The sequence below is a fragment of the Dendropsophus ebraccatus genome, chromosome 8 (assembly GCF_027789765.1).
Source record: "Dendropsophus ebraccatus isolate aDenEbr1 chromosome 8, aDenEbr1.pat, whole genome shotgun sequence".
Lineage (NCBI taxonomy): Eukaryota > Metazoa > Chordata > Amphibia > Anura > Hylidae > Dendropsophus > Dendropsophus ebraccatus.
In genome coordinates this window covers 78,232,278-78,258,753 of record NC_091461.1, presented here as the reverse complement: position 1 = coordinate 78,258,753, position 26,476 = coordinate 78,232,278, and the positions used below count along the sequence as shown (strand labels likewise).

Below are 26,476 nucleotides of genomic sequence, written 5' to 3'. Positions count from 1 at the left end.
AGGAAGAAGGAGCTCAGGAGGAGCCCTGCATCATGTTTGGGTAAAGTATTGTGTTTAAACAAGGTAATGATGTCCCTGCAGCCCTCGCTAAACGATTATCGGGCCATGTAATAGGCCCAGTAAACAAGCACCGATCTAGCAGATCGGTGCTCGTTTATGTTATTAATCGGGCCCCCATCGGCCTGTGAAATAGGACCCTTAGGCACTGTATGTCAATGTCACTTGCTGGCAATACCTGGGAAATGGCTAAAACATACAAAAAAGTGATGTAATTTTGCAGCCAATAAGACTCACAGGGGGAGATTTATCAAACATGGTGTAAAGTGAAACTGGCTCAGTTGCCCCTAGCAACCAATCAGATTCTACCTTTCATTGTCCAAAGAGTCTGTAAGGAATGAAAGGTGGCATCTAATTGGTTGCTAGGGGCAACTGAGCCAGTTTCACTTTACACCATGTTTGATAAATCTCCTCAACACTTTGTTTTTCATTGTCCATCAATGCTTTGTGCCTATTTTTAGCCTGTTGCCTATTTTGGCCTGTTTTGAGTATTTGCCTATTTTGAGTATTCACCGAAATGTTTGCATAATCCAGGATAACACCCAATTTATCATTTGCACCTTTTTGCTTAGATACATTAACTATGGCAGTGCCACAGTATAATAAATCAGTCACAAGATATTGAAACAAAATATACACCAATCCTCATTAGAAGAGTCACACACAGTACAGTCATGGCCATAAGTTTTGAGAATGATACAAATTTAAAAATGGCAATTTGCATATACTCCAGAATGTTATAAAGATTGATCAGCTTAACAGCAATTACTTGCAAAGTCAATATTTGCCCAGAAAATGAACTTTATCCCTCAAAACACATTTCAACATCATTGCAGCCCTGCCCTAAAAGAACCAGCTAACGTTGTTTCAGTGATTGCTCCATTAACATACGTGTGGGTGTTGATGAGGACAGGGCTGGAGATCAATCTGTCATGATTAAGTAAGAATGACACCACTGGATACTTTAAAAGGTGGCTGGTGCTTGGCATCATTGTTTCTCTTCTGTTAACCATGGTTATCTCTAAAGAAGCACGCGCAGTCATCATTGCACTGCACAAAAATGGCCTAACAGGGAAGAGTATTGCAGCTAGAAAGATTGCACCTCAGTCAACAATCTATCGCATCATCAAGAACTTCAAGGAGAGAGGTTCCATTGTTGCCAAAAAGGCTCCAGGGCACCAAAGAAAGACCAGCAAGCGCTAGGACCATCTCTTAAAAGTGTTTCAGCTGTGGGATTGGGCTACCAGCAGTGCAGAGCTTGCTCAGGAATGGCAGCATGCAGGTGTGAGGCAGAGATTCTTGGAGCAAGGCCTGGTCCCAAGGAGGGCAGCAAAGAAGCCTCTTTTCTCCAGAAAAAACATCAGGGAGAGACTGATATTCTGCAAAAGGTACAGGGAGTGGACTGCTGAGGACTGGGGTAAAGTCATTTTCTCTGATGAATCCCCTTTCCGATTGTTTAAGACATCTGGAAAACAGCTTATTCGGAGGAGATGAGGTGAGCACTACCACCACCATTCTTGTCTCATGTCAACTGTAAAGCATCCTGAAACCATTCATGTGTGGGGTTCCTTCTCAGCCAAGGGAATCGACTCTCTCACAGTTTTGCCTCAAAAAACACAGCCATGAATAAAGAATGGTACCAGAATGTCCTCCAAGAGCAACTTCTCCCAACCGTCCAAGAGCTGTTTGGTGATCAACAATGCCTTTTCCAGCATGATGGAGCACCTTGCTATAAAACAAAGGTGATAACTAAATTGCTCAGGGAACAAAACATAGAGATGTTAGGTCCATGGCCTGGAAACTCCCCAGATCTTAATCCTATTTAAAACTTGTGGTCAATCATCAAGAGACGGGTGGACAAACAAAAACCAACAAATTCTGACAAAATGCAAGCATTGATTATGCAAGAATGGACTGCTATCAGTCAGGATTTGGTCCAGAAGTTGATTGAGAACATGCCAGGGAGAATTGCAGAGGTCCTGAAGAAGAAGGGTCAACACTGCAAATATTGACTTGCTGCATTCACTCATTCTAACTGTCAATATAAGCTTTTGTTACTCATAATATGATTGCAATTATATTTCTGTATGTGATAAAAACAGCTGACAAACACACATAAAAACCAGACGGCAGCAGATCATGTGAAAATATAATATTTGTGTCATTCTCAAAATTTTTGGCCATGACTGTAGACTCCTTATAAAATGTCCACCAGTTTTTCTTAATGCTCATATAGACAATTTTGCTACCAAAATCAGTAATGTAAGCTGAGAGGAAAAAATATAATAGAAAGGTTTGCACAGCTTCTTTTTTTTTAAGCCAAAAATACTGACCGAAAGATTGATATAAATACTATGAACACACCCTGAGAGTGCAATATTCAGTCTTATCAGTGATTGACAGCCAGTTCTTTATTCAGAGTCAATCACTTAATATGACTGCCCAGTTGACTGTTAACCACAGAAAGATCATGGATGTAAATGAATAAAATACATGTTTTACTGAATAATTTCCTATAAACTATAAATAAACCTCCTCAGCTCCTCCTGCTCTAGAACATGATTCCTTTACATCCAACCATTTAAAGTAACATCTGGCTACAACATTCTTCAACCATGTGGTTTTCCACTATTATAAAGGCAGTGCCTTTAGCTACTGTACCTGTATTTGAGAACTTGCCTGCATCATTATGGACTCTCTTTTGGCATATGTTTTGTTGCTTGCACACAAGATGTATGCATTGGTAGAATTTTCCAGCCTATATGCTGAAGATAAAACATGTCTGATTTACAGAAACAAAAATCTTTGAGCCCAAAGGAGCTTAAAAGCTATGTCCTCATTCATTCACAACCACATTTTTTTTATTGTTTCAGTGCACTATAGAGCACTTCAATTCCGTTATGTTTATCCACGATATATCAGAAGAGCGTTTAGGTTCCATTTGCTTTTTGATGAATAGAAAAAATAAATAAATATATATATATATATATATATATATATATATATATATATATCTATCTATCAAACACTCAATCTGTAAGAAAGCTAATGGCTAATTCTGACAAAAGGTCATAAGAAAACTGCTGAAATTGACATTTATATCAGTGCAGACATCACATTTGATACTTTGCAGATACAGTCTTAACATTATTTTACATTTACTGTTCTACACTACACCTTTACTGTGTTATCCAAAAGTTAAATGTAATGTTATTCATGTATGGTATATGGGTATATTATGAAAGGTCTAGATGGGCAAATAATAATCTGAGCATTAATAATTAAGTGCCTATTTCCGCCAGGTATTGCTGGTCTTATACATGGTCTTAGATTGCATCTAATTTGATTTCTTTGTCATTAAGAATACAATGAAGGTAATATTAGCATGGCACTTGCAGTGCAGTAGGCTGATTTCATTGCCTTTTGAATAGTGCAATGACATAAATCATTTTCTTAGGCATCTTCAGGGGAAGAAAATCCATTTATGTTTAATTTCCTGACATTTGTGCTGGTTTATTGGACCCAATAGAGATTCTGGATTTGACGTCTTTATGGCTTTTTCAACCACTGCAGATGCCGCAGAGATTTGTACATTACTACAAGTAAAATATTTTGCATCTGTTAAACAGCTAGAGGACATATGGATTACCTGGTTGCTGCTGTTTTTTCATATTGTATCCATCCACCTTAAGCCTCTATCTTACTAGAGAGCCCAATATAGACAAACAGTCTGTATTTGTATGTTGCCTATGTAAACCACCTCATATTTTGGACAAACGAAAAATTACAAAATCAAAACATGTTACATCAATAAGATAAATGGCAGACTGGTACATAGGGATAAAGGATCCTTCCCACCTTGGCTTAAATTTTACAAGGTAATGGGGAGTAAGACAGAAGGTAAAGGGCAGCCAGTCAAAGTGTGATGTACTGTAGAATTATTATAGGTTGTAGCCTAGTCTAAAGAGATGGGTTTTCAGGTATTTATTGTGGATGAAAGACGGATGTGTCAGGGTAGAAAGCTCCAAAGTGGGGGAGGCTCGGGAAAAATCGGAGATGTATGGAGGGGACAGGTTGTGGATGGCCTTGTATGTTATAGTCAACAATTTTAAATGAATTTGTTGGGCAATGGGGAGACAGTGAAGTGATCTCCAGAGGCTAGAGGCCGAACGAGAGGAAAGGTAGATTAGTCATGCAGCAGTGTTAAAGGGGTAGTGCACAAAAAATGTTTTTCTTTCAAATCAAATGCTGCCATGAAGTGCCAGAGATTTGTAATTTACTTCTATTAAAAAATCTCAAGCCTTCCAGTACTTATCAACTGCTGTGTGTCCAGAAGGAAGTGGTGTTTTCTTTCCTGTCTGACACAGTGCTCTCTGTTGCCTCCTCTGTCCATGTCAGGAACTGTCCAGAGAAGGAGCAAATCCCCATAGAAAACCTCTCCTGCTCTCCAGACTGGAAATAATACCACTTCCTGCTGGGCATACAGCAGCTGATAAGTACTGGAAGGCTTGAGATTTTTTAATAGAAGTAAATTACAAATCTCTGGCACTTCATGGCAGCAGTTGATTTGAAAGAAAACATTTTTTGGTGCACTACCCCTTTAAGGATAGATTGGAAGGCAGCAAGGGTGTTACATGGAAGGCCAGAGAGGAGGTTGTTACAGAAGTCCAAGCGGGAGATAATGAGAGAATGGACCAGCAGTTTTGTAAAGTCAAAGTTGATAAAAGAGCAAATTCGGGAAATGTTTTGAGGTGGAGGCGGCAGGAGGTGGTCATTATGGCTGGCTGGGCATTATACCAATTCTCTGGGTGTGCGTTATACCAAGTCACTGGGTGCTGGCTGGGCATTATACCAATTCTTTAGGTGTGCATTACACCAAGTCACAGGTTGCTGGCATGACATTATACAAATTCTCTGGGTGTGCATTATACCAAGTCACTGGGTGCTGGTTTGGCAATATACCAATTCTCTGGGTGCTGGCTGTGCATTATACAAATTATCTGGGTGTGCATTATACCAATTCTCTGGGTGCTGGCTTTGCATTATACCAATTATCTGGGTGTGCATTATATCAAGTCACTGGGTGCTGGCTGGGCCCTATACCAATTATCTGGTTGTGCATTATATCAAGTCACTGGGTGCTGGCTGGGCCCTATACCAATTATCTGGTTGTGCATTATACCAAGTCACTGGGTGCTGGCGTGGCATTATACCAATTGTCACATGGGCGTGGGCCCACGGGCAGGATGTCAGTGTGAATGTGTATTTCATAGTGGATTATCGTATCATTGGGGGTGTAAAGAGGGAACATCACTTGTCATTTTTAAAAAATGGATATACTTATGGTGGGCAAATATTTTTATTAAGACTTTTCTTAAAGAAACACAGGCAAGTGCCCGGCAGCTGATGCTGGCTGATGTTGTCTCTGCACTGGTTTGCACTGGTTTGCACTGTAGCCTTGCAGTACTGTGTTTGTGTGGGTCAAACCACCCCTCCGGGCCCATTTTACATGGTAGACTCGTCTTCCTTTGTGATCTTTGTTTGTACAGCCGATCCAACATGTGAAGGGACGAACTCCGGTGCGTTAGCACATGGCAGATAAGCTAATGTTGTTGCACTCCACGATTTTGTTGGATGCCATGTATGAGTGGCTGAAGTGGGTAAAAAATTTCCTCACCATCTTCACAGCGTCAGTACAGGGTGTGTTTTGGCGTGATGATCGGACAAGGTGGTGGAAGAAGACCATGAGGTCTCCGTATGATGTCCATGGAGAAACCTTCTTCTGCCAGTGTGCGTACAGAGATAGAAAAGCCTTGTTGGCAAAGAAATGGCGACTTGGCACTCCGGCACACGATGGCTTTGGCACCACTAACTGGAAGTTGAGAGACTGCAGGGCAATAAGCTTAGCCAGGCAGGCATTTATAGTAGTGTGTTATATATACTAGTGTACATTGTTAGTTAATATATTATGGTTAGTACTAATTAAAAAAATTTGGGTATGTATTGTAGATATAGATTGTTAGTATTGAGGAATGAGTGTAGGGATGGAGGATTTATATCCTTATCTTGTTCATTTTTAGTATTTTGTTTAGTTTTTTTTTTTTTTTTTCAGCGTAACAGTTGCGAGGCGCTAATATTGATGGCTTGCTCTGGTCTTTTTGTGGTTGCTGGAAGTGGTAAGCAAATCAACAACACCTGAGACGGCTAATTTTTATGTTAACATTTGTGCTTGTAAACAGTGTAACAGTAACGGTGTGAGCTGTGTTGGTTACATTAATTCAGAAATTACGATGGTTAGTTGCTTTGCTGAGCTCTGTTCTCAAACGGCAGGTGGGAGCCAGCTCTGCTGTTTTCAGCTTTCTAACCACTACTGTCAGTAGCCAGCATGCCGGAGGGGGCCAGGAAGCCCTCTTACTCCTGATTATTGATATGTAAGAAAAGTTGGTACAGTTGTGCCCCTCTAATGTCTGGTTGAGAAGGAATCTGGCAGGTCCAGAACTCTTTAAAAGTTAGGGCTTAGTTGATCATATAGTGGGTGCCATTATCCTAGAGTTACTAAACAACTGTCTAAAAGACTAAAGTGTTTAAGAGTTAAAATGTACTTACATTAAAGTTTATTTTTAAAATGCAATTCTGTAAAAGCAGGAATATAACTATAGGCATTTTAGAAGTTAGAGCTGCACCCAGAATGTTTTTCCTGAAGGGGCCCAAAAGCCTGTCTGTCACGTTGGAAACCCTGGACTCTCTAACAGATTTTACATTGGCACCCAAGGGCTTTAAGTTTAGGAAGAGATGACATAAAAAAAAAAAAGTGATATAAAATGACTGTAACTAAACTACTGAACCTAATAAATTTGGTTTATAATTTTGAGATTATCCTGTTCTATATTTTGCCATTAAGATTTTAAATAGTATGCGGTAATTGGTGCATGCAAAATTGATGTGTTTGTGGTCCTTGGGGAAAGCATACATTCAGAGAGAGAAAGTGAGCATTCCATTAAAACCTGCACTGTTTATTCATCTGGGAAATGGCAAACCCGCTGCGCCTCTGACTATGAGTGCAGTATCTATTTGTTTGGTCATCTGGCTCATTAAAGAGCCATGTTTACTGCAGCAGGGGCCATATTTAGTAATACAGCTGGAAGATGTAGGTTAAGATCAGGTCAGCCTCAGTCAAGGTTTGCAATAAAAAGCATGTAAAACAACATGATATCTGCCAAGTAATAGCTAATAGGCATTCCCTATAGAAACCATTAATTTTCCAAGGTATTTGAGATAAGAAAGAATTGAGCTCTTAATGTAATAAACTATAATCCACTTTGCAGTGTAACTAGTGCTCACTGGCTATACAGCCTATTTGTTAGTTTATTTTTAGGTATCAAAAATCACTACAAAAATGTAATTCTGTAAGATTCTTATGCTCTACTATTATAGTCTTAAAGAGGTATTCTCAGCTAACATTATTTATTTTTGTAGGGCTCATTATGTTAAATATTTTTGAAAATTCCCCTATTGTTGACATCTCGATGTCTAGGTTACAGACCAACACTTTACTTTAAAAGCAGTGGTCTGGCTTGTATATTTATAGCTATAGTTGACACATTTATACATAGCACTATGTATACAGTATATATACACTATCTATCTATCTATCTATCTATCTATCTATCTATCTATCTATCTATCTATCTATCACTGATTTTATAGCCGAGTGGTTATCAGTAGTTTTAGCAATGAGCTATCAACAATAAGCTGTTCCTAATAACACCTCTGTCCTTATTACTACGGTAATGGGGGGGGGGTATAAAGTTTGCAGTAGCACTTGAGAGATTAAAGTAATATCCCAATTAAAGGTAAAAAATAAAGGTACATTATTATCTATATATAATGTAAGATATGGTAAAATTATTATTTTCTTAAAGAGACAGTTTATTTAAGGCATGATCTTTAACATCATATCTTAAGGTTTACTATGTAATGTCCTATATGAAGAACTTGATCAGTGGTGATGTGTATAGAAGAGCATGGACTAAAATGCTGATGTGTTAGGCTAATGATTGTTCTTACATTTAGTAAAGAGCTGTGTAATGAAGCAAAGGATTATTAAATAGATGCAAATTTTGTTCTGCTTAGTGTAGTATATTAATTGTTATACATAATATATTTTCCCATGGTTAAACATCAAACTAGAATTATAGGACCCTTTTTACTTGTAAAATTAACACAACCGTTCTTATATATGTTGTAAATATTTGTTAGTCAATAGATGATCAGGCCTAAAGCTAATGTAGCGGTTGTATTAGGGACCTTTATTGGTATCAGTTCTCTAATACAATCCAGGCTGAAGGGTATAGAACATCCCTGCATCCTTGTAGGGTTTTTATTAAAATTATAATTAAAATGTGTATTAGGATTGGAAGGAGTGGACAATGTATACAAAAAGCATAAGGCTGGGTTCACACACAGTATATTTCAGGCAGTATTTGATCCTCATGTCAGGTCCTCATAGCAACCAAAACCAGGAGTGGATTAAAAACACAGAAAGGCTCTGTTCACACAATGTTGTAGTTGAGTGGATGGCCATAATTTTATAGCAAATATTTGCTGTTATTTTAAAACAACGGCTGTTGTATTGAAATAATGGCCGTTATTTACTGTTATATGGCGGCCATCCACTCAGTTTTAACCCTTTGAGGACCAGGCCCAAAATGACCCAGTGGACCTCGCAAATTTTGATCTTAGTGTTTTCGTTTTTCCCTCCTCCCCTTCTAAGAGCTCTAGCACTTTCAGTTTTCTATCTACAAGCCATGTAAGGGCTTGTTTTTTACAGGAATAGTTGTACTTTGTAATGGTGTCTTTCATTTTACCATAACATGTATGATGGAATTCTAAATATATTATTTATGAAGATATAAATTGGTGAAATCGTAAAAAAGAATGCAATATGGTAACGTTTGGGGGGTTCCTGTGTCTACGTAATGCACTATATGGTAAAATCCACATTATATAATTATTCTATAGGTCAGCCCGAACACAACCATATGCAGGTTTACACAGATTCCCTAATGTTATATATTTTTTTAAATGAAATCCTTTTTTTTTGGCAATTAATTATAAATAAAATGGGCCTTTTGTGACGCTTATAACAGTTTTATTTTTTCACCTACGGGGCTGTATGGGGCATCATTTTTTTCCGCCATGATCTCTAGTTTTTATTAATAACATATTTGTGAAGATCGGACGTTTTGACCACTTTTTATTAATTTTTTTTATATATAATGTAACATAAAATCGGTAATCCGCGCACTTTTTTCCCTCTTTTCGTGTACGCCGTTTTCCGTTCGCAATGACGCTTGTTATATTTTAATAGATTGGACAATTATGCACGCTACGGTATATTATATGTTTATTTGTTTATTTATTTTTATATGTTTTATTTATATATTGGGAAAGGGGGGTGATTTCAACTTTTATTGGGGGAGGGGTTTGGGGTAGTGTGTTAGTGTTTTTAACTTTTTTTTTTTTACACATTTGAAGTCCCTTTGGGGGACCTTTACATTCAGTACTTTTTTTTTTGATCAAATAGTTTTTATTAAAGATTTTGCATTTTTTAAAGTACACATAACTGCAGGGATGCTAGTACAGTAGCCAAACCCTGCGCAGAACAAAACAGAACAGAAAATAAAAAAAGATACATAACAAATTGGCAACAACCAACCTAGTTCAAAGGGGCAACCCTTCAAAAGAGAAGAGATACGCAGCAGTATAGAAAGTAAACCAGTAGATAGGTTCTATATCTTTCATTACAAACAGAAAACTCCTAGATATATGATTAGGTGGCCGGTGAGGGAGAGAGCCTGCCTCTAGTAAGTGACGGCGGTGCCATACGGGGGTATCCAGCCAAGGGGCCCAGATCTTCTCAAACTTTTTCATCGCCTCCCGCTTTTCATAGGCATATTTATCATTGGCAATGAGCCAGTTGACTTTAGCTACAAAGACAGTACTCGTCGGAGGATCCTGGTCAAGCCAGGATTGAGCTATCAGCTTTCTAGCCATATACAAGATCCTAGCAACAGCTACTTTACCAGGATTAGATAAGGCTATGTCCTCTACGTAGCCTAAAATGCAAACTAAGGGAGACTGTTCAAGGTGAACAGAATAGACTTTGTGGATAATTGAAGCAACCTCCTGCCAATACCTCGTTAATTTTGGGCACCGCCAGAACATGTGCAGGATCCCTCCCTTGTCTCTCCGGCACCGAGGACACAGGGCATCGGGACGAAGTCCCACTCTAAATAAGAACTCCGGAGTTCTGTAGACACGGTGTAATAGGTACAAATGGGACAGTCGGTGCTGCTCCCCCACGGACAACTGGGGGTCATCTCCAAAATTTCCTTCCATAACTCATCCTCCAGGGGACCCAAGTCAGCCTCCCACTTCTCCTTTATAGTCAACGGGTGTTTTTCTAAAAATTTGTCGTGTAAATGGATATATAGCAAGGAAATGAGACCAGATGTGGAAGTAGAAGCACCCACTATATGAATAGGCGGAATAATTACCCGCTCCCGGGACAAAATGTCCCCCTCACTATCACACGCATGGTGTAACTGAAGGTATTTGTAAAAATGTGTCCTATGGATGGGGAATTCTTCACACAGCCGCTGGAAACTTTTCAGCTGACCATTAATATATAACTGCTCCACTCGTCTAAGACCAAGTGCCCGCCATGGTGTAAACCCTTCCAAGAAAAATAGCTCACTCAACCAGGGGGTATCCCATATAGAGGTGTATGCAGAGCATCTGGACAACCCATACATGTCTCTAACCTTCCACCAGACTCTATGATAAAGCTGAAGTGTAGGGAGGCCTGTAGCAGCCGTCGAGAAACGTTTAGCCTCCAGGACCTCAAATAACTGCCCCGTTCCAAAGTGGGCCTGTAATAATTGAAAAGTAGGGTCCATTAACGTGTCTGTCTCCCACCCCCTAAGATGTTGCAGCTGAGAGGCTAAGAAATAAATCATGGCATTAGGCACCGCCAACCCCCTGTTGTCTTAGCTCTCTGCAAAGTTTCTAGCTTTATACGAGGGCGCTGGGAACCCCAAATGAGGTCTCTGAATAAGCTGTGTATTTTGTGAAAGTAACAGAGAGGAATCCATATCGGGGAATTATGCAATACATATAGTAATTGGGGCATCCATACCATTTTTATCAGATTAGAGCGTCCCACCACTGATAAAGGGAGCTTACGCCACACCCCCATTTTGGCCTGAAATTTGGAAAGAATCGGTGTGAGGTTCAATCTCTCATAGGCTTTAATATCCTTAGAGATGATAATGCCAAGGTATTTAAATTCCGTGACAATCTTGAGAGGGAAGGGGAGGACAGGCATGTGTGCCACATCAACATCCAGTGGCAGCAGCACCGACTTGTCCCAACCAATAGACAATCCCGAAAATCTGCCAAAGTCATCAATAAGCATGATAGCTGTAGCCAGAGATGCATCAGTGTCATTTAGATATAACAATAAGTCATCTGCGTATAACGCTATTTTCTCCTCTTGGGGACCCCTCTTAAAACCACACACACCCGGATGGCCACGTATCAGGGATGCCAGCGGCTCTATGGCTAACGCAAAAAGCAACGGCAACAGGGGACACCCGCGAATCAGGGGACACAAATCTGGCAGATAGGCCACCATTTATTTTCACACGTGCACAGGTTGAGGAATATAGCAGCCGAATCCAAGAAATAAAGTGTGGCCCAAACCCCATCTTGTCCAGCACCGCCCATAGAAAGGCCCATTCGACACTGTCAAAAGCTTTGACAGCGTCGAGTGAGCACACCGCCCTCCCCCCGAATCCTCCGAGGGCAACTGGAGATTAACATACAACCGTCTAATATTCATGGCAGTGGACCTGGCTGGAATAAAGCCCGTTTGGTTAGGATGAACTAGAGCACTCATGTAGAGGGAGAGTCTGTTGGCTATGGCCTTGGCCACTATCTTGATATCTGTAGATAACAGAGAGATGGGTCTATAGGAACCCGGCAAGGTTACATCTCTCCCAGGCTTGGGTAGGACTATAATTATTGCTTCCCCCATGGACTCCGGAAGGGAGTCTGATTCCACAGAGGCCTGCCACACCTCCAACAGCTTGGGCAACAGCACCTCTCCCACCTTTTTAAATTATTCTCCCGGCAACCCATCTATCCCCGGTGCCCTGTTGTTGGTGATAGAGGAGGCCGCAGCCTCTAGCTCTTCTAAGGTCAGTGGGGTCTCCAATGTTTCCCGCACATCAGTAGTTAGGACCGGGAGAGAGACAGAAGACAGGAAATCCCTGATATGATTGGGAGTGGCCTCCAATTTAGAGCTATAAAGATTGGAATAATAAGAATAAAAGACTTGTAAGATGTCAGGGGTAGAGGTCACCAGGGCTCCCTCATTATTCTGTATGTAGGTGAGGAAGGTCGAACTTTTTTGAGCACTCGTGATAACAGATAATAGATGTCCAGTACGCTCGCCTTCTACAAAAAACATGTTCTTAGCAGAGTTTCTCTTATGGGCGGCGGATTCAAGGTCAAAATCTGTAAGTACCTGTTGGGCCTCTCTAAGTCTAGCTGAGGTAACAGCAGAATTACCTGCAATGTAATTCTCCTCCGCCTGTAAAAAGGAGTCCTGGAGAGCCGACCGTAGACGGCCTCTTGCTCGCTTAGTTCGGGTAATTGTTTGTATAAAATATCCTCTTAAATACGCCTTCATGGCATCCCACTCGATCTGCGGAGTGGCAGTACCAGCATTATGACTAAAGAATTCTTCCGCTGCCATTTGAATACCAGGCGTCTCGAGGATAGAGAGCCAATGCGGATTAAGGCGCACTGTGGGGCGCCACACTCCAGGGTGTTCCAGGAGGAGGCTCAGGGGGGAGTGGTCAGAGAGTGACCGCGGCAAATATTCTACCTCTATCACCAAGGACAGCATCCGAGCATCCCCAAGGGCAAGGTCAATACGAGACAGACTATTGTGCGTGGCCGAGTAACAGGAGTAGGTGCGCACACCCGGGTGTCGTGCCCTCCAAAGATCAAAGAGAGCTACCTCAGGTAAGAGCGCACCCAAAGGGGTCAGGCGCGCATTGGAGGTCGATGCGACTACAGACATCAAGGGTGCCATCCACAACAGAATTGAAATCACCTATGAGGAGCAGTGAGGCATCCGGGTGTGCTGCACCAAAACTCAAAATTGTTTTCAAGACTGAGCTATTGTAAGGTGGAGGTATATAGAGTGTACACAGTACCCACTTAGTAGCATAAATGGAGCAATACAAACAAATGAACTGACCGTGAGGGTCTACTTTAACCTTTAAACAAACAAATGGTATATTTTTATGGACCAGTATGCTCACCCCCCGGGAATACTGTGAATAGTAAGAATGAAAGCTCCAGCCTATCCATGACCTGTGTAACAGATGAGCTGTGTCTTTAGTAAGGTGGGTCTCCTGCAGACACAAGATGAGGGGGTGGAAAGTACGTAGTCTATCAAACAGTGCATAACGCTTATCAGCCTCACCCAGACCTCTTATGTTCCAGGAGACCACTCTAATGCCATTCGCCATAAGGGAACAGGAAGAAATACATTTGCAAATATGAACAGATCAATGCACAGTACGTAGTACAATGAAAAATATCGGAGGGTAGAGAGTACATGTATAGTGTGTGGGAGTTGCCAAGAAACACAGGGCCTGATAGACCCAGCAACCAGAAAAAAACAAGTAGAAAAAAGAGAAACAGAAATAAGAACAAAAAACAGAAACAGGGACAATTGTCCACTACGTGTGGACAGTGGGGGCCACCAGTTCTCCACACTACCGAGTGTAGGTGAAAAGCTTGCATCTTCTTCGGGCCACCCCGCTTCAATCAGGATACAAGGTGCAACTGCGGGCCGAGGACAAAAGGCACCAAAATGAAAAATATATTCTCCACAGCGGAGGGAGAAACTTTCCACACGCCACGGAGGAAAGCAAAGGGACGTGAAACACATCAGGGGTTGGCCCCCTGCCGAATCTGGTGTTGATGGGCTTCAAGCCAGCGGTCAGCATCACGCGCTTCAGTGAAGAAATGCGTGTCTCCCATAGCGACAACGCGCAATTTGGCTGGGTACAACATGGCATAGGGAAAATGAAGTTGGCGTAGCCTGCGTTTGATTTCCGTAAAGCGTGCCCGCTTCTTTTGAATTTCTGCTGAGTAATCCGGGTAGAAGGAAACACGACAACCGTTGTAGGTAATATCAGGATTTTGGCGTGCAGCCTGCAGGATAGCGTCTCTGTCTTTGTAGTGTAGCAGTTTCGCCAGAACCGAGCGCGGCTGGGCCCCAGGTGGCAATGGGCGAGCAGGGACTTGGTGGGCTCTTTCTATAGCATACAAAGGTGACAGCGTCCCCTCTCCTATAGCATCCTTAATCCAGGATTCAAAGAAACCGGTGGGATTAGGGCCTTCTGCTTTTTCTGGGAAGCCCACAATGCGCACATGCGTCTCTATTTTCCAGATCATCTGCTTTTAGGAGGAGAGCAGAAATTTGCTGATCATGTCTGCGAGTATCTCTAGCAACAGGGCCTAGCTTGTCCTCCAAATCACTGATTCTGCCCTCAGCAGCAGCCATTCTCTCATTGACTTTTTGCACATTTTGGCGCATAAAGGATAGTTCTTCCTGGATAGAGTCTACTTGCTGTTGTAGGGAGGCAATGGCCATGTTGCCTTTCATTACCGCTCGAAATACCTCCCTCAGTGTGGGCTCAGGCAGGTCGTCGTCCTCCTCCTCCTCCCTTTGAATCTGGGCCTCATGGCTCTGCTGCCCAATAATGGCAGGCCCCAGTGAGGATTGAGCGGGCAGGATTGTGTCCGGGGAATGCGGGCTCCGGTTCTGGCTGGTGTCTGGGCTGCCCCCCTGCTCCCCTAGCTGGTCCCCGGCACACACCACCAGCTTGCCTGCAGCCTGCTGTATGGGCGCCCCGCCGGACCGCGGCACAGTGGAGCCGGCGCCATCTTGGAGGCCTCTGTGGGATGGTGCCGCCATGTCCCTGGGCTCCCGGGTGCTCTTTTTGGATGTCCCGCCGGCCATATCTGGTCCCCGCCGCGTCCTCTGCCCTCCGGTACGTGGGGTGTGTGGGTGCCGCCGTCCTCCAGCCCGCAGGAGCATGTATGATGCGGCTGTATGCGGGATCTCACGCGGCGTGCGGCTTACTCCATCCCCGGTCAGGCTCCGCCCCTTACATTCAGTACTTTGATTTTTACACTGACCATTGCTATGCCATAGGCATAGCATTGATCAGTGTTATCGGCGATCTGCTCATTGAGCCTGCCTGTGCAGGCTTAGTGCAGCAGATCGCCGATCGGACCGCAGGGAGGCAGGTTAGAGACCTCCGGAAGTCCGTTTTACCGATCGGGACCCCTGCAGTCACACTGCGGGGGTCCCGATTGGTGAGTGACAGGGGACTCCTCCTGTCACTTACACTTAAACGCCGCGGTCGCGGCATTTAAGGAGTAAATGACAGCGATCGCTGCAGTGTGTCATTACCGGTGAGGTCCCGGCTGCTGATTGCAGCCGGCCCCCACCTGCTATGAAGCGCGCTCCGCTCCGGAGCACGCTTCATAGCCGGAGAAACACCCAGGGCGTACAGTTACGCCCTAGGTCGTCTGGGGACAGACTTCCATGGCGTAACTATACGCCCTGGGTCGTCTAAGGGTTAACATTATGTGAACATAGCCTTTCTGTGTTTTCAATCCACTCCTGGTTTTGGTTGCTATGAGGACCTGACATGAGGACCAAATACTGCCTGAAATATACTGTGTGTGAACCCAGCCTAAAAGTTGTCTCTGTCTTCCTTATGAACATTACTTATTAATTTTTATTTATTTATTTTTTACTATTTAACACTGTCATATACATATAGCTAAGCTGTTATATGCATCAGAGTGGGCGTTATATCTTCATGGTGTATAACCTCTATTCTAGTTTCAAAAGGGAAACAGGGACATTAAGGCTTAGTTGGTCTGCTGTTAAGTTAAAGTTCAGGGAAAAGGTCATGGACAGCTAGCTAGGGTCACATATGTGCCATAAACCATTCCATCATCTTCAGTTTCTGTCATCTAATGGTGAGTTACTATTCTTGTTACCTGCAAGTCTTTATAAATACATTGTATTTTTTTCTTTCAGTTGTGTGTTTGTCATAAGGTTTAGTTCTGCTGTAGATCCTCAGAATATTTCGGTATTCGGGGCCACAGTTAGGACCCAAGATAGGCGATTGTTACAGTTAAAGTGTAGAAGTTGAAGTCTGCTGTCTAGGAACTTGTCATTGTCTATTGAGGCCTCTAAGCCTTACCACTGGAGCATTGACTTTCAGGGTAATGGTTGGATTTGTTAAAAAATGATTTTATATGGATGCACTGGATGCAATGATATATGATATATACTGTATATATAGCTGTCAATTAGAACCTAAACACAATTCAATTATATTTTCACTATTCACTAAATCAAATAAATAATATGTTAACTTTACCTCTTCACTCCCCCTCCTATTCCTGATTTTGCTTGGTGTTTAACTTCCAGCTGACTGTCAATCAAGCAAGTAATGGGATGGGAGAAGGAGCAAGGAGGTATTCCAGCCTACAAAAATTCAGGGGTTTAAGAACATCTTTTTACTCTAGTTTTAACCAGGATAATAGACAAATTATGAACATTTGGGTTATTGTAGATACTCCAGCTGCCTATTATAATTTTTTCCACAGTTTGCTTTTTAACAGCAAATTTGCTTTTTAACTCTTTGGTAACAACCTTTCTAAATAAAGGGATTATCTGATTGTTAGGTGATAGATACTTCTCAAGATTATCTCTTTAAAAATATAGCTGCCCAGTTTTCCAGTTGCCAGTAAAATCTTGTTGTAACAAATCAGTTCATCAGCTTGCAATTTTTTTACCATGTCCACTGGAAGTGCTCTAACATTTGCCCCCTTCTGGAAGACCATGCAGTGCTTCCAGATAATAAACATTGTTGTCTATGTTTTTTGAAATGGTCACCTACAATGGCTTTACTCTTCTTAGACCTACAGATGCCTTCTAATTTGAAGGAAAAAAAAGGATCTGAGAAAAAAAAAATTATATAAATATATTATAAATATACGTTAATTATAAATATATAATTAACCTCCAAAACGTAGTTCTGTATTATTGCACTAGGGAACAGTTTGCGGCCAGTTTGTGACCAGAAAACTGGGTAATATAACTAAATTCTAACAAACTTGGGCTAAATAAATTGTGTTTTGTAACTTACTGCAATAACTGATAACAGCTAAGATTCCTCCATGTCCTTTAATGTTTTCTATTACGATTCTGATATGGAGATTTATCTGTATTCCAAATCCCTCTCTCCCTCTCTCATCTCCTTGAAATGTAAACATGCAATGACTGCATAATACTATGCTGCTTCCTGTCTTGTGCTGTGTTCTGTTTATTTTCTTTGTGCTAAGGCTATGAAGATTATATTTGCTTTTAGGTGTTATAAGCTTGATGTACGCTATGCTCTACACATTGCTTTTAAACCTTAACAAAGATTATTTATAAAATGGAAATAATTTATGGGCTAACCCCTAAGGCCTTTGGGCATGCTAGATATGTGGGAAATACCTCTCTAGGATCTGTGTACATATGCTCTACTTTCACAATGATTTAATTGAAGCAAAGACGATTAATCAACAATTCTGTTGATTGTATTTTTCTAATTGCATTTCCTTTGGGATTCTAAATATTTATCACTTAATTTGTGTACTAGGAGCAAAGATCTGAATGATCATGATAGCCATTTAACTCCATTTAGGGATATCATTATATCAAGTTTTTTGAATCCGTTTTTCCATGTACTGTATAATCCTTTCAGTTTCATAGTGGCATTAATATGTTTAATAGTGCTCTAATATATTCCACTTTGCAATAACCACAACTATGGAGTTGATGTGCTTTAATAATCACAATTTCTGCAAACTGGCACATGTGCTTTAAAACATTATTCCCTGACACTTGGTTAAGGAAACTGTAGATCAAACCATTTATAGCCTGTCACACTGCTAGTAATTTCTTTAGCTTCTCTTCACTTTTAAGGAAATGTGATATAACAGGACTGGCCTTGACATTAGAAAGATGGCCATTCTACTATAGTGATTTAGTGTCGAAGGTGGCATATGTTATTTATATATTCACTCAGTGACGCCTCTGTCTGTGGTGACTTTTTGTGCAGAGAACTGATTGAGGTGATACAATCATGTAAGACAATCTCTCCTTACATTGTACTATTGACAATAAATCTCTTTTGGCAGCAGCAGAAGCAAGTACTGAACTAATTATGATGTTATAAGGTGTTTAGAGAACCTGTCACTGTAACAGAGTGATCCCCTAACAGTTAGGCTATGTTTACACTTAGTATGAGACTAGCCGTTTCATGACCCGTCCGGGTCACGGAACGACTGGTCTTATTAAAGATCTTCCCTGGCCGGATGATCTTTAGCGCCGCAGAGTTCTAATGCGGGCACACCCGTGCGTGCCCGCATCACAACTCCCCACTGCACACTATGGAGCGTGCGGCCAGAACCGCTCACTCTATAGTGTACACTGACAGGGTTTTCTGCGCCCGCTATTCACGGAATAGCGGCCACAAAAAACTGACATGTCAGTTTTCTACGTCGTCGCGAGAGATTCCAGCCGGAGCGTATGCTATGTGTATACGCTCCAGACAGGATTTCATAGAGGCCAGGTAACTTTTTTTTTTTTTAAATTCGTTTTATTGAATATGTGCAGAGAACAATGAACGAACATATATTTATGCAAAGAGAATACGAGGATATCGTATCAGCCCTCGCAGGGGCTCTGCACACGCTGTACAACAAAAATAGGAAACCGTACAATCTTCAGCATAAGTCATAGAAGAATCAGCATTATGCAGTGGTAAAATCAGAATATAACATAGTGAACACAACAGCACAATTAACACTTTTGTCAATGGGTGTTCGCACCAGGGACCCCACACCTTATCGTATTTCTTAGGGCAACCACGGTTTTTGTATACAATTTTAGAAAAGGGGAGAATACCGTTAACGATTTTCTTCCATTGAGAGAGTGTGGGGGGGCGGGGGTCCATCCACCTTAGGGCGGTCCCTTTGCGGGCCAGGAACAGTACCTCTCTAAGAAAGGTGCGCTCATAGGGGTTCCAGGCCTCCTCATCTAGAACTCCAAACAGGCAAATAAGAGGATCCGTTTGTAAGGGCCTGGTCAGAATCTCTGAAAGTGTAGAAGTGACATCTTGCCAGTATGAAGCAAGGTATGGGCAGGCCCATATGAGATGCCAAAAATCTGCGCGGGGCATATGGCATCTATGGCACTCATCTGTGTCCATGCGTCCCATGCGGAAAAGCAGTGTGGGCGTGAGATAACTGTGATGGGTAATGTACAATTGGATGATTTTGTGGTTGGCTGCCGGGGAAACCGAACGGTGTGAGGCCATCACCTCCTGCCAGTCCTCCGCAGACATGGAAGGGATACATGACCTCCAATAGGTCTCCGCTCTGAGGGGCGCATCGGCTGTCTTATACGTCAGGAGGTGAGTATAGAGAATAGATACCAGACCCTTCGGGCCTTGGGTCCTAAGGACTCCAATCAGGGGGTAGTCAGAAACAGGTTTTATGGGGCTAGGGAACTGACTTGCTAAGGTATGACGGATCTGTAGAAACTTAAAGAAAAAGCCTCTAGGCATGTTATACTCCTCCCGTAGTTCGAATGATTTAAATATGTTCTGACTGTACAATTGGCCAACCGTCAGTACCCCGTGGGCTTTCCAGAACTCAGGGTCTAATGCCGTAGTCAGGTGGGGCAGTGCTGGGTTTTCCCACAGTGGGAGGTCGGACATGATGTCCTGAAACTTATGGATATGGAGGGCAGCACGCCACACCTGCCTGGCTAGTTTGTGGGCGGGGAGCAATAATTTCGTCGGGCCATAGTCGGATTCCAGTAATGGGCGGAGGGCGGACCATCCCAGGTAGTGAGCGAGGAAGAATTCACTAAGTGGCAACTCTTCAGTGGACAGCCAGGGCCCTAAGTGCTTTAATTGCCCAGCGAGATAGTATATGTGCAAATCTGGTAGTGCATAGCCCGCCTCGTCTTTAGGGCGCTGAAGGGTAGTGAGTTTCAACTTAGAGCGGGTGGAGCCCCAAATAAAGGAGGGAAGTAGGGAGGAGACAGACCTGAAGAAAGTCTTAGGAACAGGCACTGGGGAATGTTGCAAGGCATATAAACATTTGGGGAGAATGATTAGTTTAACCAAATTAATACGTCCGGGAACATTTAAGGGGAGCGTGCTCCAGATCTTAAATTTATCTCTAATATATGGGACAAGAGGCAATATGTTCCCTGCCAAGTCCAGTGTGTGGTCTCTGTATATGTTAATACCCAGATACCGGAATTGGTCCACCACCCTCAGGTTGCAGATGTGCGTTGGCCAAGTGCGCTGTAACAGGGGCATGAAGACTGACTTGTCCCAATTGATTTTGAGACCGGAATAACGGCCATAGTTGTCAATTTGAGCTATGTATTGGGGCAGTGTGGAGTGTGGGTGTGTCATGTATAGGAGGCCAGGTAACTTTAATGAAAATATACGTTGTGTGAACATAGCCTTATAGTGAGTTAAACTTTAGCCCCACATAGTACCAACCAGCGGAACTGAAAAAAAAAAAAAAAAAAACGAAACAAACTAACAAAAAAAACCCACAATGCATTAGATGAGTCCTTAGCAAGTTAGCAACTCTAAAAAGTGTTTGGCATACAGTAAATGGCTTATGGACACCCTACCAAATATTAAGTTGAGGTGTTTCAGCTACACCTATTGCAAAGCATTACAAGGAAATAGAAAAGAACATAGAGCCACAAAATCTCTATAGGCAAACATTGGTAGTAGTATGGGTAATAGTTATACTGAAAAAGTAGACCGTGTAACCTGATGAGTAGGATGAGTGATAAAGACTGGATTGTGTAATCATGCCAAGCAGCTGCTGGAATAGAGTAAAAGAATGGAAACATGTCCTTTGAATCATATTTTGACAGTCTGATGGATGAATCTTCATTAAACAGAATGCATAGTGCTTAACCTAAACTAAACAAGAATACTGGTTAAGGGGCTGTTTTTCAGGGTTTGGCCTAGGACCTCTATATAATATTAATGTTACAGCACACAAAGACAATTTAGATAGTAGTATGCTTCCAACTGTTTGTGACATACTCCATCCTGTTCCAGCATGACTCTGTCCCTGTGCCCAAAGTGTTGTATATAAAGAAATGGTGGTGGGGAAACTTTCATTGACTTTTTGGCAGGTTTACACCACACTTTAGAAAAAGCTGTAAGGGCATGCTGTACGGTGGTAGGACAAAAGCACCTGGAAAATATAATCATAGATAAAATTTAGGCTAGCTTGGGGCTAACACAGATTTCACAATGCGGGGGCAGCTGGTAGGGTGCTGAATTTTTGGGTGCCTTGCAATAAAACTGTTAAATCTATTGCCAGCAGGATTTTACTGATGAACTGATGCTGAAATTCCCCCATAATATAAAGAGTTTGGTGGGAAGAAATTTAGATGGGCTACACAAAGCCCTGACCTGGGATGAATAGGAAGGCCCAAGACACAAAAAGTGTTCTGATTCAACATCAGTGGCTTTTAAGCATCTAAATGGGTTTCTTTTCTGACAGACACTGCAAAATATGATAGAAAAAAAACTTTTAGATGAAAAATGGACATCTTCACAATCTGCTCCCTTGGTGCAGTTGAAAGTTACATTTTTCTAGCAAAATCAGCCAAAATCAGCCAAATTATAAACATTTCCAGGAGACTGCTCCCCAATGAACAGTGCCAGCAAAGTTGTTCCAGCATAATGTTAGTTCCTGAGGTAGCCATGACTACTGGCAGTAACAGTAATATGGTTTATCATAGTATCATGTCTACTTGCTTGATATATGCTGATCTATTAACACTCTAATGTGCATTAGGACATCCAGTATATGGATTCTAAATAAAAATTAACATGTTGTGTTTTACCATGCCTGATTATGATTATCTAAGACAGTGTTTCTCAACTTCAGTCCTCAAGACCCACCAACAGGTCATGTTTTGAGAATTTCCTCAGTATTTCACTTGGAATTAGTATGTTTTAAATGGCTTAAACTGTCTAAGGCCCCGTTCCCACTGAGCAAAGCTAGCGGAATTCCGCGACGGAATTGTCCGCCGCGGAATGCCGTTAGCCTCCCGCTCATAATGGGACTCTATGGGAGGCGCGCGCTCCTGCCCTGTCCGCGCTGAAGAATGAACATGTTCATTCTTCAGCGCGTACAGAGCAGGAGCGCGCGCCTCCCATAGACTCCCATTATGAGCGGGAGGCTAACGGCATTCCGCGGCGGACAATTCCGTCGCGGAATTCCGCTAGCTTTGCTCAGTGGCAACGGGGCCTAAAGGTCTATTATATTTAGCTTATGTTTCTATATGTGCATATGTTTTTTTGAAATGCAATAGCACTGTGATAAATAGGCAGTGACTATTTAATAAAACTGTAATTTGTGCTCCAATCTGCTCACCAAGTATTTTTCAAGACAAACTTCCTTTATTTATAACTCTTTAAAACACTTTATTGCAGACAAAGTCTCAAATGACAGACAACAGGCGTTCTATGTGAAACAAGTCTTTTCTAGGCCCCAAACACATCTGTGACCAATGTATTCTTTATCTCTTCTGTTACATCAACAGGTGTAACAATGAATAATGCATTTGTCAACTGACCACATTTTCTGTTCCAAGTACTAGGAGATTTTTTTTTTTTTTTTTAACAGTGCTTCTCAATTCCAGTCCTCAGGCCTCACCAACAGGTCATGTTTTGAGGATTTCCTTAGTATTTCACAGGTGATATAATTATACTCAGTGCATCAGGTATTAGCACAGGAGTTCTTTGTATGGGAAATCCTCAAAACATGACCTGTTGGTGAGGCCTGAGGACTGGAATTGAGAAGCACTGTTTTAAAAGATCCTCTCCAAAATTTCACTTTAATATGTAAGATTACCTAAAAGAATGCTGTCTGTACAATGGCAGATGTCAATGTATGCCCCTACTGTACCTTTGTGTTTTATCACTGTATATAAGGATTTCAAAGAATACTATGGGTATTGTATTTATGATTTGTGTTATATTGGTAACTAATATTAAGGTGCACATAAACCTTAATATGAGTAAGGCTAGGTTAACCCTTGCATTTTCTATTGTTCTGCTATTTTAAAATTATTCCTTTAGTTATATTGCACTAACATATTCCACAGAGCTTTACTTATCTTGGCATCACCCAAACCAGTCCCTATTAGGGATCACAATCTAAACTCTATAATTTACATGTATGAGAACATACAAAGTCCTTGTGGATGTTGTTTTTGGAGGGAACCCAGGACCTCAGCATTCAATGCAACCACCATGCTGGCGGATCTGTCATGTGCTTAAAATGAATGGTATCCAATGGGCCCCATTGATTTTATTAGGTTCTGTCACATTTCCTTAGTGGTATCTGGTATTATATAACACGGCATACTGCACTTTTTTGTCTTTTTTAACAGAACCTGGTACAGAAGCACCCAAAATAAAAATAAAAAGATTTTAAAGCTGGTGTGAACCCTGCTGAGCATTGTGGTAATTCTGAAGGGATGCGGCTACATATTTCTGTTTGACAAAATTAGGATGTATGGCTGACAGAGGACTAGTTTTGTGCAAAGTACATGAAGCTTTACCCTTTCCCTGCCATGTATGAGACACTTACATCCCAGCAAAAAAAAAAATGTAGTTTTAGGCAATGACATAAGTCTTATATTATGACTATATTGTGGGAGATACTTGTGATCAAAGTATTTTAGAAGTGATACCTTTATTGGCCAGCAATTTTTTTTTTAGAATTGTGAGCTTTCGGGATTCAAAAGATCCCTTCGTCAGACAAGTTCACAAATGAATGACTTACAGAAACAGCACAACATTTTAGGGATATTACAAGCAAGAAAGGAGAGAAATCTGTGAATAAGGGGGGCTGGTATAGGGGGTATATACATCTCATAGATAAGCCAGGGCAATAAAAAGGACTTGTTGTAAATTAAAGCTTATTTAGAGGTCCAAGATTCTTGGTCAGTTAAGTCTTATCTGTGGAGTGTGTCCATGTAGTGGGTCATAAATCCAGGTGCCAGGTTTAGTCCATGTGTTAATGACTAGAATGTTTTTTATCAATTTGAATTCCCACACTTTCCTCTCTCTGTCACTCTTGAAGTTTTAAAGTGCATCTTCTTAATGGAACTCAGGTAATAATTTTGTATTATTATGATATGTTTGTGTCTAATTCTTTTTATGAACAGGAATCATAAGCCGCGAGTCGGCAGAAAAATTGCTGATGAATATGCCTGAGGGCTCCTTCCTTGTTCGTGTTAGTGAGAAAATCTGGGGCTATGCGTTGTCTTATCGTCATCAGACTGGCTTCAAACATTTTCTAGTCGATGCTTCAGGAGATTACTACAGCTTTCTTGGTGTTGACCCAAACAGACATGCAACACTGACTGATCTCATTGATTTTCACAAGGTAAAATAATGTATTTTGAAAGCATTTCAAATAGAAATCTGAGAAAAGACATCCAGTAATGCTAACATTCATAGATGCTTTGGTTTGGCAAATTCCTGAGCTTTAGTAGTAAATCAATTACTTGATGTCCTAGAGCAGGGGCGTCAAACTTGCAGCCCTCTGGCTGTTGCAAAACTACAATTCCCATCATGCCTGGACTGCTAAGCCCAAAGCTTTGGCTGTCCAGGCATGATGGGAAATGAAGTTTTACAACTAGCGGGAGGGCAACATTTTGACCTGTGCCCTAGAGGATAAACCATAAGCAACTTTTAAAGTCCCATACAAGGTCTATAAAATAACTTGCTGCATATTGCAAATGTGTCTGAAGGAACCTTGACATTTCATAAGATTCATTAAATCAAGAATTAAAACATGTTTTTTGTGTGCAATAATCTATAAACATGACCTGTTAGGGTTGTTTTTCATAAGGTATTTTTCTGAATTTTGAAGAAACATTGAATCCAGATGTTAACTGTGGATCAGTAATGATATACTGTATAATATGCTATAACTACAATATTTTTAGCTTAAGGCACTTTTCCCTCCATTTTAGTAACATTTTTATAACACCTCCGTAGGAATGATTAGAGCCATGAGTCACTTGCCGTAAGAGCAGCTCTATTCATAACACAGAAGCCGGGGGCCAATAAAGAGATTGGCAGGGGGTATAGAGGTTGGACACCTGCGATCTCTTACTTTTCTCCTGTCCTGTGAATAGCGGAAAAGTTGATTTTGCCAGGAAAATCTCTTTAAGTTTGCATATAGAAAGTTTTAGCACATCAAAACTTCCACCGGCTGCACACTCAGATTCAGACGAACCTGGGGGGTATTTGAGGTTCACTCATTTCTAGTGGTTACTAGTATTTATGCTTTTATTTTGTAACTAACACCTATAAATGTTTACCCATTGGCAGGAGGAAGTCATAACAAGCACAGGAGGAGAGATTCTGGGGATACCATGCGGACAAGCACAATCCCCACCTGACTTCAGTATATTATTTGAATGAGGCTGGTGGCACTAATGGTTTTACAGTTAATGAATGATGATTATTATTTCAATTCCCCTAACAATTGAAAAAATACGGACCTTTTTCACTTTTTGGAGAGTGTCAATGACTTCAGATTTGAAGATCTAGTTGCTTAGTTTTATTTGTATGCTTTTAATATGATGACCTTTTTATTTACTGCAGAGGTATGAGGAACACTTTGAAGGCAGATGTTCAAATGCTCTACATTAAAAATATTTCCCTATTTGGTCTGTCTCTACTTTGTTCTTGTTTTATGTGTATCCATTATTTAACAGGATTTTATGTCATGCACTATGGATAAGAATGTGTGAATTTGTCATTTATAGGCTAGTGAGAAATATCTGAAATTAAATGTATTCCATTCATATTTATGCGTTAGTTATCTAAAGATGGAGGAGAACTCAGAGAGTAAGAAGTAAGAAGCAAGCTTCTAAGAATGACGTCAATCGTATATTGAAACTTATAAATTTTAAATTATTCTAAGTTTTCAAAGACATACTTTGCAAGTGCCACCACTTTGATATTTTTTTCAGTAACTTATTTAATTAAAAAAGGAATTGATTGCAAAGGATTAAATACACCTAACTATTTACTAATCTTAATTTAATATACATCAGTATCCTATCAGGTTTCATTAAGTTGTTTATGTGAATATTACTGTATGTTGTGATGTGGCT

The 26,476-nt window shown here is 41.2% G+C and overlaps 1 protein-coding gene across 1 annotated transcript in view; it reads left to right on the top strand.

Moving 5' to 3' along the window:
* SH2D4B (SH2 domain containing 4B) overlaps positions 1-25,957 on the top strand; it is a 100,892-nt gene extending 74,935 nt beyond the window's left edge. The window contains exons 7-8 of the mRNA XM_069981858.1: positions 24,512-24,732; positions 25,686-25,957. Coding sequence (XP_069837959.1) covers positions 24,512-24,732; positions 25,686-25,778 — 314 coding nt within the window. The 3' untranslated portion in view covers positions 25,779-25,957. The remainder of the gene's footprint in view (positions 1-24,511; positions 24,733-25,685) is intronic.
* Positions 25,958-26,476: the final 519 nt, after the last annotated feature.